The following is a 12,944-nucleotide window of genomic DNA, read 5'->3' on the forward strand; positions in this document are numbered from 1 at the left end:
AAGGAATATTTCTACCAAGTTTCAAGTCAATCCAACTCAATATGACGTCATACGGGCCCGTCAAAGTTAAAATTCCGCGCGCGCGTCAATGGCGATATACACTGCAACAATGCCAAAAAACCGCCAATTTCAAATCCGATTTTACTCGTCAGGATGGACGGTGACCCCCCATTTTCTTTACATATTCTGAAAGCTGATGAGTTGTACATGTCATTTCATGGGTTGACGATGCTGAAAAAATGATTAAAAGATATCAAATTTCTTAATAAAGTAAAAAAAGTAAATTTTCAAAATGACGTCATCAAATTTCAAGTTCATTCGAGCGTATCTCACTAATCCTTTGCCAATTTTCACCTAGATTTCAGTATGTTGTAGCTTATTAAATGCTCTTTCGGTAATATAATAACAACATTTTGATTGGATGACGGCATCATCTCGTAAAAATGGATTAAAAGTAACATTGTTAAATTTGACCAGTTTACGTGTTATCTCTATGGGAGTGCAGTTTTTCAGGAAATGAAAACTGACATGACTATCTTTATCGAGCACTAGCTCACTTATGCTTCGGTGAATTTCTCCCATATTTTAGTATGTTGTAGCTGAGACTTTGGGCTATCGTAAGTGTGCCCTTCGTTTTTTCATACGGAGTCGGCATCATGCCCAAAAACTTGGTTGAAATTAAAGCTTATCTTCCATGTATTTTCATATTCCTTTCTTTCTGCAACTTTCTTTGCAATAACTCAAGAAAAACAAGCTCTATCAGCCCAATAGTTTGCACATGTTTAGTTTATGTCACGTACATTATTTCATAAAATAACAACTACTTGATCGGACACCTTCTTGGGTATGTAAATTAGGGTCAAAGGTCAAAAATGTTTCATCCTGTATCTTGGTGAATACATGGCCTATCTTTCCCATATTTTGCACACGCAAAGACCATGTTACAAGAATCATTTCATAAAATAATCACTTTTTGCTTAGACGCCATCTTGGGTGTGCAAAGTGAGGTCAAAGGTCAAATATACTTCATTCTGTATATCCGTTAGTGTATACGGAATTCGGTACCAAAGATGGCAGGTCTCACTCCCTTTTCTAAATGAGAATCCAAACATCACACGGCCAATGTCCCGTCAACACAAATGAAACCTGAATATTTGGATCAGGACTCAAATCACTGATTTCAGAAGAGATCGGATCACCTAATTTGTCAGTGTTGACAAATTCCGAGTCTAGTTTCTACTGAAATTGGACAAGAATACTGAAGGTTACAAGCAATTACTGATTTTAGAAATCATTGTCTTGATAAATTCTATAACACTGTTAAGGATTACTGATTTTTACTCAAAAAAGGTGCAAATTACTGATTTTCAGCCATCATAGTACTGAAAGGCTTTTACAAAAGTTGGCAGCTCTGCTTGTGGTATCCGTATGAATGACAATATTTTGCTCACAACTGACAGGACAACTAATGAATTCATTTTCTGTACATGATATTATATCAATATGTGAATCTTAAGTATAAACATATGTAGACATTATAGGTCATCACTCGTGATTATCTTGAAGGAACAAAAAAAAGAAAAGAAAAAGGATTAAAAAGAAAACCAGAAAGCAGAAAGCCCAAAAGGAGGAAGTGCTCAATCCAATCTTCCATGAGTTTATGATTTAATATCTTCCCTCAATAATTCATTTTTTGCACTTTATGAATGCTTGCAAACTCCACAAAAATTTGCTTCCATTTTGATGTAAGAGTTGTCATTTTCGTGAGTTGAAAATGAAAAGAAACAAGCAGATTTTTTTTTTTTTTGTGCAAGAACACAATGAACAAAGTGTACAATGTTGCATTTGTAATGTGTGAACACAATGGACAAAACTTGGAGGGAAGAGATTCCTGACATGCTCTACAAAGATCCTCCTTTCTCTGTGACCACTGAAGCAAATAAGATGGGGTTTTCTGTAAGATGTGTTGGTAATAAGTTATAGTTTTGTACCTTGAAAGTGCATTTTGATTGATTCACTATTTGTAAAGTCATCCTTGCGGAAAGTTAGATTGTATTTTTTTTTATGGGGATTGGGGACATACGATATACTGATACACATGTACCTTTGACCCTATTTCATGCAGTTGCATTTTTTTTTTTTTTTATAGGAGTGATATATGATGTTATCAAGTGCAAAAACACATCCATTTTGCAAGTTGAATATTGGTCAGATAGTCTTAAAGTTATACATCAATTTTATTCAAACTTTGTTGGTTTTTGTGGATCTGATCTTGTGGATCTGATCTGATCTACTTTTTCATATGATTATTAAAAGTGGCAAGATCACCAACTTCAGAAGTCTGATTTAAATGCAAGTGGCATCTGAGATCATTTTCTTGAAGTTGGTCTAAAGAAAGAACTGTGTTAGCCCTTGAAAGGCCATATTTTTCTTTGCTATAAAAGCACATAGTGAAATAATTGTAGTCCGAACCATATTTTTGCAATTATTTTGTAGTATATTAAGAGTAGACAGTATATTGCACTATCGCAAATAGTACATGTGCAGAACTCATTCTTCTGTGTGTGTGTTTTTTTTTTTTTAAATCATATATTTTTGTTGCATTTATCTGTTTTTTTTTTTTTAGTGGTCCTTACAGTGAATAGAGTGGGAAAATGTAAAATACAAGTGCAGTTAGTCAATCGTTTTGAAATTGAGAACATTGTGTCAGAATAAGAGAAAAGAATTGATGTGATGTAAGCAATGTGGGACTTGTGCTACCGTGTATGTTGTCACATTAGCACCAATTGACATTATAAATGAGTTTCAATAAATGAGCATTATTGAGTGTGGTTATTGGTTGAGTTCTGCTGGTTATATTCCACAGAGACCAGTTGTGAGTATGGCTCTGCCAAATTCTACGCCCTCTGTGGATTTGGTGGTATACTCAGCTGCGGCATCACGCATACCGCAGTCGTCCCCCTCGATCTGGTCAAGTGCAGAATTCAGGTAAGTGGTTTCTAGATGATGCAAGGGTCTTTTTCTTTTCACCTGTGGCCCGTTGCATAAAACTTACCGTTGAATTTCAATGGTAACTAACTGTCAAAATTAGGCGTCACAGCCAATCGGCATCAAGGATTATAAAATTTACGGCTAATTTGAAGACTTACCCCTAGAAAGGAGCGGTAAGTCCAGCGGTAAGGGTTTTATGCAACAGGGCACTGGTAGCAGATTTGGCCCACCTTACATTTTATATGCATGGTGCCACATACAACCCCTTGCCTGCTTGCCTTGGGCAAGCAAAACTCAACCATCCAGTAAGTTAAATGAATTGGCACTTGTGTGCTCAAAGTATGCCCATTTGTGCAAGTGAAAGAAATGTGCATGTATTTTGTTTTGCAGAATTCAACTGTGGATTGATGCAGACTGTAACTGAAGTTGGATGAGCATGCAAGCTTGCATCCATGTGACATTGATACCTGACTTATGGAGTGCTGTGTTAAAAATATTGTCATTTGCCACATATCATAAAATACAGCCAAAAAAAAAAAAAAGAAGAAAAAAGAGCATCTTAAAGACTTTCCTGTGAAATGATTTAAGTCATTCTCCATAATTCATCCTGCAAAGGCTCCTTTTGTGTTCTAGTTGAGCATGTGATTTTAGTCATACATGTCACCAGTTTGCAGGCACCATGTAACGGTTTGGGCGTAACATCTGAAGTTACTCCCTGTTTCTTACAGGTCGACCCTGCCAAGTACCAGAGTATTTTCAAGGGCTTCAGGGTGACAGTGAGCGAGGAGGGTGTACGTGCCCTGGCCAAGGGATGGGCACCTACTTTCATCGGCTACTCCATGCAGGGTCTATGCAAGTTTGGCTTCTATGAGGTCTTCAAGATTCTGTATAGCAACATGCTTGGAGAGGTAAAGAAACAAACATATATATCCACTTCTCGACACAAGCCATTCCCCCCCCCCCCCAAAAAAAAAAAAATAAAAAAATAAAAAAAAAAAAATAAAATAAAATAAACACAAAAGCAAATGTAACAACAAATAGACAAAAATAGTTTTGATCCAGTTTGCAATATTAGTTTGTTTGTTTTTTCCCATTTATTTCAGTTGATTTCCAGGCTGCTGTAAGGGGGTCATAAGCTGATTTCGGTTTGCTTATAAGGTTCTAAAGTTGCCTTAAGAGCTATCGAATGTGTTTCTTGCTTTTATGAAACCAGTTTTTATGTTGTGAATTGGAAATTTGGGAATGTACAGTACAGACAACCCCCATTGGAGGTTGCTGGTCCAGCTAATTTTACCCCATTATTATAATGGGTATCTCGTAAACATACTACAAGATAGACCAACTAAATACAGTAATGAAAATTCAGGACTGCTGACTTTGACCTGTTGAAAGCTGTACCCTTGTTAGCTAGTTCATTAAATCGGTACATAATTGCATGGAAAGCATTTATTTTACAATACCTGAGACCGCTACAATATCTTTCCACTTACCTGATATATTTGATATGTTCAGGTAACAGTCAGTCGAATGAGGAATGTAAGAATGAACAAGCTTTACTCAACAAATTGAATTAAAAAGAAAAAAAAAAATGTACAGAAATTATGTGATAGGCTAGTAATAATGTAAACTCTGAGAGTACCTTAATTCTGAATTGTAGGTATTTAGTATTTGTTGTAACATAGATGTTTGTAAATCCAATATGGGTTCTAGTACAGTCATCTTCATGATTAAATACATACTGCTGTGGTCTGTTGTGTAACTAAATTTAACATTTTGTTGCCTCACATTTTGCTCTAGACTGTTGAGAGCCCCAGTTCAACTTGCTCAGAATTTTTATTCACCCATATGCCTTGAATGATATTGACTGTGGCATGGTCTGATGAGACATGTATAAGAAGTTTTTGATTGACCATGGAGGAATAGCAAACATTTCAATGTATCCATTTTTGTTGGCATAGGAAATGTCCTACTCGTACAGAACCTCCCTGTACCTAGCTGCCAGTGCCAGTGCTGAATTCTTTGCCGACATCGCCCTGTCTCCCATGGAAGCTGCCAAGGTCAGAATTCAGACGCAGCCTGGCTTTGCCAACACCCTCAGGGAAGCAGCACCCAAGATTTACAGGGACGAAGGCCTCAATGGGTAGGTGAAATTCCTTTACCTTTCCTGACTCGGTGTTGACATCTATCTTTTCCTGATGACTTTGATTAACTATCAACCATTTTAATAGCTCTGTTTGTGGGCGAAATTCATTCTTACGCAGTGTGACCTAAAGAAGCATATCTCCGATGCTCTTTACTGCTTGTTTTTCTTGTCTAATACTGTTACCCTAAGCTTTGCCAAGCCGTAAGATGATTAAATTGCAATTGGCAAGAAGGAAGTATTTGTTATATGTTCTCTGTGCTACTAAATCTTGATATTGGTTGGAAAAAATTAGAAACACTTGGTTCATATTCAAACATCTTATTACTTTGCAGATTTTGACCAATCAAAACACTTAACCAGGTTACATGTATCAATTGCTGAATGAGATAAAATGGGCCTTGCACCAATGTTTTAACGTTGGCAATAATTGGAATCAGAAAAGTTGAGCTTCATGGATATTACTTATATATCCTTCAGTAAGTGGTGATGATACTAACTAGGTTTGGTTTAATTGTGACCCTTTTCAACTCAGCTTCTACAAGGGTCTCCCGCCCCTCTGGATGCGACAGATCCCGTACACCATGATGAAGTTCGCCTGCTTTGAGCGCACCGTGGAAGCGCTCTACAAGTACGTCGTCCCCAAGCCCCGCAGTGATTGCTCCAAGGGCGAGCAGCTCGTAGTCACATTCATGGCAGGTTACATCGGTGAGTTTGGACCTATCTTGTTCCCTACTGCTCCCAGTGCTAGAACTGGCATTAAAGGGTGTGTACAGTTCTGGTTGAGGTGAGGATTTAGCTTTTAACGTTTTGTGAGATATTCAGAAACCACTCTATGAGATGTCAAGGAGCATGCAATTCTAAGGGGTATCAAAAGTTTATTTGATGAAAATTGGTTTGGAAATGGCTGAGATATCCAAATATAAGGTGAAACAAAGAGATCCTAATAAAAAGAGTGGCCTGTAGCCTTTTATTATCATCATTTTTTGGGCTATCTCAGCCATTTGAAAACCAATTTCCATCAAATTGAATCTGTCCTAAAATCACATGCTCTTTCATATTTCATATGAGGTTTCTCATTATCTCACTTAGGGATGTTATAAACCTGAATCCCCCTCAACCAATACTGTACAGTCCCTTTAATTCCAAAATTCAGAACAGAATTTGACTGTCGCGTCAATGTGACATTATGATGTCTTCTACAGCTTGTATACCCCTGTTGCCAAGATTTTGTCATGTTTCTTTACACTTCTGTTTGCAGCGGGACGTAAGGATTTCTGAAAATGACCCCCTACAGATATTGTTGATATTGATGGTGATCCCCTGCAGATATTAAGTTGTTAACATTGATGTTGCTGATACAGTTGATAAGATGATTAAGAGAGTGGTGTCCAATTAAGACTTCTTTATTACGAGTCGTCGGGTACTTGTGAGACATCATTTAGGTTATAGTATACCCTTTAGCAAACAGTTTACTGATTGCAATACCAGCAGCATAGTCAAATTTGGCTCTGTAGGCCAATCAAGGGAACGAGCAAAATTGTGTGATTGAGGCAGGTGGTGACTGTAGGTGGGTTTGATAGCCAATTTTAATCCATGGCTAATACTGGAAGGAGTATTCTTGTCCTCTGTGTGTGTAGAGAATTCAACTTTGTAATGCAGCGAGTGTTATTGTGCAACAGGCATATTCAATTGAATGACAGTCAAGACCAACATAATGATCAGTAGAAAGTCTTAAGTCGGTCTATGAGCCAATTGCTGTGGATAGTGTAAAGCATGTGTTACTGTCTTAACATTTCCAATGCTATCATTTGACTTTTGCAGCTGGTGTGTTCTGTGCCGTGGTGTCTCACCCTGCTGACACCGTTGTGTCCAAGCTCAACCAGGACAAGGGAAGCACGGCCATCGAGGCAGCCAAGAAACTTGGCATGGCTGGTAAGGATAATTTTCTTTCACCGATATCCCAAGGAGAACATGTGAATGGAACCCCTTATTATTATTGTGAAATCCTTGTGTATTAAATGTTGTGGTTAGCTTACCACTGGGACTGCTGTGAACATGTGACACAGAATTGTACACACTTCCTTAGATCCGCTTCCGGGGTGGAAATGACGCACCCATCACTCGCCCCTTCGCACTTCCCGCCCACAGCTGAGAAGCCTTTGTGTTTCAGTTCAACTTCTCCTGTTTTGGAGCAGTGGGCTGATCGCCAGGGCTCCTCGCCTGTGGGTCGGTGGAGCCGCGAAGGCGTCCTGTGACAATAGGTGCGCTATCACCCAGCAACGCTGCCACGTTGTGTCGTCGGAAGTGCTTGAGTCATTGGTGTGTTACATCAATATACCTCCTGTGAAGGCACTTGTGCAGTCTTGCTTCTTTCCTGCAAGACTGCTGCCTTTACTGGGGACAGCATTCCAACATCATTGCATTGTTAGTGTGTGAGCAAGTAGAGATCATAAGCTCAATGAATTTGTTTATAAGTCTATTAATATTCCATCCTCAAAATGTGTTGTTCATTTCCAGTGTAAGCATTTGTGTGTAAACCTGTTGAGGACGAACCGAATTTGCTATGACACACATTTCCCATAGGCACCTGCCTGAGTATACTCGGGACTACTGTAAAAGTGGACATTTCGCGCAACCAGAGGGGCATTTCATGAAACGTTTTGGTCGATATTTTTCTGACAAACTGTTACAAGCTACTGAAATCCTTGCATCTGATGGGCTGAAAGCAAATTGGTCCGACGAAGTATTGGTCCGACAACTTTTTCGGACAAAATGCTTCATGAAATGCCCCCCAGAAACCAGCATGAAAATAAAAACCTCTTTTTTTTCTTTGTTGCTCCTCATATGTTTTACTAATTAATGTCTTGATTCCGCGAATTAAATGTGAAACTCATGTTACCCAGCTGAGCGCAAGAATTACTTGCGCGAAATTAACCACTTTTACAATAGTCTTCAGCTGGTTAATGAACCATGCAAATCCCCACACTATATATCAAATTCAGTTCACTAATAGAGAAAATATGCTGTCAGTCATTCATGTGGTGTACCGAGGCTTGGTAACAACTTTCCTGCTTGATATTCATATTTTGTAGTTCTGTTAATTATGTTACAAACCCTTATAAAGGAGAGATATGCCAGAGTTTTAAACATTTTGCCGAATTTGATTTTTTATGCCTCCGCCAACGAAGTGGCCGGAGGCATTATGTTTTCGGGTCGTCCGTCCGTCCGTACTTCCGTACGTCCGTACGTCCGTACTTCCGTACGTCCGTACGTCCCGTTTTGTTTTTGTCGATATCTCAAGAACCGTGTGGTGGTTTTGCATCAAACTTGGTATGAGGGTATATCCTTGGGGGATGATACTTTGTGTGGATTTTAGGGTCACAGGGTCAAAGGTCAAAGGTCACAGGTTATTTTGTGAAAAAAAATTTGAAATTTCATGTTTTTCTCCATATCTCGCAAATGGTTCAAGGTATCTTCATGGAACTTAGTATATATGCTTGTACCGATGGGCAGTGATTATCTAGGGAAGTTGGGGGTCATGGGTCAAAGGTCAGGGGTCAAAGGTCAAGGTCAACTCCTCAAAATATAACTACTTTCCTTATATTTATGCAGTGCCTGAAGGATTTTTTAAAAACTTGATGTATGCATGTATAACCCAATATATATTCTGTGGGAAGTTTCTTGCCAAAAGGTCAAAGGTCAAAAGGTCAAAGGTCAAGTGAAAGTGCTAAATTGCACTTTTTCCTCCATATCTCAAAAATAACTCAAGGTATTGTCATGAAACTTACATATTTATGCATGTTCTACCTAACAGTGATTCTCTTTGGAACTGTGGGGTCAAAGGTCAAAGGCCAGGTTTCGATAATACTATTTTACCATTTGATACTGAAATTATACTTTTTCTCAATACCTTGAAAATTACTCAATGCATAAACTTGTAAAAGGGTCAAAAGTCAAGTGAAAATCATCAGTACTCTTGATGTTTTAATCATTCATCCAATTGAACCTAGTTCTAGGAAAGTGAACATTCAGCACATTTGTGGCAAACCTGTCATTTTAATATTTTGCCAATTGTGTGAAACTGTCATCACACATTGTCAAGACATTGTACTATAGACCTATTAGGAGAACCATGTATTATGGCGGAGGCATACACCAGTCGCCGTAGCGACATTTCTAGTTTCTTTTAATTCATTTTTCCTGCATGCGCTAACTGTATCTGATAAGTTTTAGAAAGTGATGATAAATTTGTCTTTTTCCATAGGTACCAAGGGGAAATAGGAAAACTCTCAACAATGAGAGATGAAAGACTTTTTGCCCATGAGAAAGAAGAAAGTACTGAAAAGAAGAGACAAATTCTTAATTGTAGATATTACCCCTCTTGCCATTTTCATGCTGCTGTATGCATGCAGTTTACATAATAATAAGTTTAAGAGAAGTGAGATGTTTGGACATTTATGGCTCAAATGGCAAATTATGCCATTTTGATTGAAATGGTACTTTGCAGTTGTGATTGACTCATCATTTTTTATTCCCGTTTTCCAGGTCTGTGGAAGGGTCTCGGCCCACGTATCATCATGATCGGTACCCTGACCGCCCTGCAGTGGTTCATCTACGACTCCGTCAAGGTCTTCTTCCGCCTGCCCCGCCCACCCCCACCTGAGATGCCAGCCAGTCTGAAGGCCAAGCTGGAGGCTAAGAATCAGTAAACCTGGCACTACTCCCTCCGCCCACAGATGCCGTGACCAGTCAAATGTTTGGGAAACTTGAAAGACACCATACTCTCATATGTGATGAAAATTATCTTGGAATTTCACATCCTGCAATACACCCATCTGAAAACACTGACTTGCAATTGATAATTCCCTGTGGGCCACACAAATATTGAATGTGAAAATAATGATTATGGATAAAAAGAAAACAAAACAAAAAACAAATTTTGTATTCCTAAAGTCAGTGCATTGTAATGGAAACAAACTTGGTACCTTACAAGGATGTACCTTGGTACATGAACTTTGTATTTGTGTGATACACATGTATCATATTGAGTTCTACATCAGAAACTGGATAATATATATATTTGTGGCTAAGGTAGACATGTAAAGAATTATAAACGGTAAGTCTATTTATCACTTACTTCACACGATGAGCATTTTGACTCATTTTAAAGATGAAGCAATCTTGCAGTATATTTATGCATATTATGAGACATTCTTTTATCAGTGAAACATGAAATCCAAGCCTATGACAGTGCATGGATTATTAATAAATGCAAAATGTCCAGTGTTGACAAACAAAAGAGGTGAATGAAGTTTGTGCGTGATTTGTTGCCGAAAAAATGGAAAGGAAATCTATGGACTATAAATGATGTGGTCAAAGCATTGATTATGATGTATGTCTGACATATCACTATTTATAGAATACTTCACAGATTTTTAATGCTCCCAGTATGCATAAGTGTGTACAGTGAATATCAAGAGAAGTGAAATTTGAGAAATGCTAGAGGCACGTTTTCCCAAAGAGTGTACATGTATATTTTTGTAGGACATGTAGTAGCTTTCAATTATAACTTGATTGTTGTCTGAATGTGAAGCAACTGAGTTTGAGTTTGCTGTGTTTACACATTTTGGTCAGTTTCATGCAAAAGTGACACAAACAAAAAATTGTAGGCCCTCCAGTTGTGTTGATGTTTACTTTATACCCCTGAGTAATTCTGAACTGTTTCTGTCTTGATATGTGTCGACTTCACACTCCAACAAATGATGGAAGTGTTGGGAGTCTGTCTGAAAATATGCATAAATTGAATAAACCAGAGTCAACTTGAAACAATTGGTTCTCATGGAATCTTATTTATTGTTAGTCATCTCCATTTATTTGGAAGCTTCTTTACTTTTGACTGATGTGTGCATGTGTATGTGAGCTGAAATCAGTGAGAGTGTGTTTGTTGTGTGTATTGATGAATATATGTCATGGTGAACTCTAGATAAAGTTCATTGTACCTGATGGCTGTTTTTTGGCCTGTCTGTGAACTAAAAATCACATGCATAGAACACAATACAATTACATAACTGAAATACACATAAAACATATTTTCCATAATACATGCACAAAACTGAATTCCTACACACATTTCACACAATATTAAGCTGTTAAAAAAGAAAGAAAAAGAATGACATAGGTTGAAAAGAGAAATTTTTAGCTTTGGGGCAAGCAAAGTTGCTTTGTTATAAAGAGCTGAACGCTGAGGGGGAAATAAGATTAGCGTGGGATTAATGCTTAGATTTGTGATTTGTGTGCATGTCGTGGTGAATCAATTTGTGTGCATGTCGTGGTGAATCAAAGCAAGTTGTTTTTCCCCCATTTTTTTCCCCCTTATTTATTTATTTGTTTGTTTATTTGCTGTAAGTTCATTATATCAATTAAAGATTTGTGGATGAATAGGTAATTAGACAATATTCTTGCTTGTGAATGAGTCTAATCATTCAGTACATAGATTTACATTTTTCCGCATGTATTGTTATGCCATGGCCCCATGGAAGGCAATATTTACTCTGGTGAATAGGTCATCCTGTAGGAATTATTACAGGAATGAATAACTAAATGGATATATAGATACAAGTGTAAATGAAAGGTGAAACAGTAGACACAGATAAATAGATTGATCAGAAAAAATGAATTGACATATACAAAAAGTACTGGTAATTTCGATTTATCAACATCAAACTCATTTGAAGCTATTTATGGATTGACCTTTCTGATGAACTCTGATTCATAGCTGCTGTGGTCTGTAGACTAGTAGAGGAAGTCCTTACTGATTCATTCATTTACTAGTGTCCGCTGAACCAAGCTCCATAGACTGGAAATTCACTTAACCTGTGTGGGTGCTCCACAATGGGAATGTTCACTGCGTGTAAACCTCCCTCCCCACCCACCCCACCCACCCCCACCGACCAAGAATACATACTGTAATCCCAGCATACCTTTGATAGCTCTATTCACACATTGTGATACCCTTGATATCATTTCTTAGTGCTTTACAAGCAAGGTGTTTTTTCTTTCCTTAGAATCAAGCTCCTGTGTGGCTCAGCATTCTGCAGGTGTAGTACAATTTGAACATAGTTTGCTCCTGAGTTTTGCATGGCAATCCTCTTCTGTTCACATGGCAGTCATAAATCCTAAAATCCCATAGTGATATTATGTGTAAATTGCAATGCTTGTAATTATGTAGCATCAATAAGACTGCAGTTGGGTTTTTATACACTATACATGTATTGCTTTATGTTATCACTTTTTTTAATACATAGTTTGCTCAGGAATTGCTTCAAAGTAAAAAACTTTGAAAATGCCAGGAATGTTCAATGTCTTCAACATTTCAAGCCCCCCCCCCCCCCCAAAAAAAAAAAGCTGTTTATGTGCCTGTTTACATTATTTTTTTGGCTCGTTTTTTGTCACTTGTCATTTACTGTATGAGCTGTCATTTTCGCCAGGGTTTAATTTTCGCAAATTGCACAAATTACAGTTGGATCGCGAATTTGACAACACGCGACAATGTCACCATGTGCTCGGTTAATTTATAGTGCATTTATAAAAGTGTCGGTGTCAATTTGCATAAACAACATCTCGCCAAAAATGTTCGTGATTTCCTCATTTGTGAAAATATCTGTACGTGAAAATAACAGCTTATACAGTAAACGATTCATATTTTGGCACTGTCTGCTACTGTACAATATTTTTGCCTTCACCTCTTTCTCCTTGACTGTTTAGTACATGTGGAAATTGTGGTTACTATTCCACATATTTGCCTGTAGCT

The 12,944-nt window shown here is 37.9% G+C and overlaps 1 protein-coding gene and 1 non-coding gene across 2 annotated transcripts in view; both read left to right on the forward strand.

Annotated features, from left to right (window-relative positions):
- The window catches only part of LOC140246303 (solute carrier family 25 member 3-like), a 35,420-nt gene extending 24,457 nt beyond the window's left edge, over positions 1–10,963 (forward strand). Inside the window, exons 3-8 of the mRNA XM_072325769.1 lie at positions 2,867–2,988; positions 3,720–3,899; positions 4,950–5,131; positions 5,667–5,839; positions 6,956–7,066; positions 9,680–10,963. Of these exons, the coding sequence (XP_072181870.1) occupies positions 2,867–2,988; positions 3,720–3,899; positions 4,950–5,131; positions 5,667–5,839; positions 6,956–7,066; positions 9,680–9,843 (932 nt within the window). The 3' untranslated portion in view covers positions 9,844–10,963. The remainder of the gene's footprint in view (positions 1–2,866; positions 2,989–3,719; positions 3,900–4,949; positions 5,132–5,666; positions 5,840–6,955; positions 7,067–9,679) is intronic.
- On the forward strand, positions 7,206–7,539 carry LOC140246395 (small nucleolar RNA SNORA53). Its single transcript, XR_011902463.1, has one exon. It is a non-coding gene; the product is annotated as a small nucleolar RNA SNORA53 (small nucleolar RNA).
- Positions 10,964–12,944: the final 1,981 nt, after the last annotated feature.

Source organism: Diadema setosum, chromosome 2, assembly GCF_964275005.1.
Source record: "Diadema setosum chromosome 2, eeDiaSeto1, whole genome shotgun sequence".
Lineage (NCBI taxonomy): Eukaryota > Metazoa > Echinodermata > Echinoidea > Diadematoida > Diadematidae > Diadema > Diadema setosum.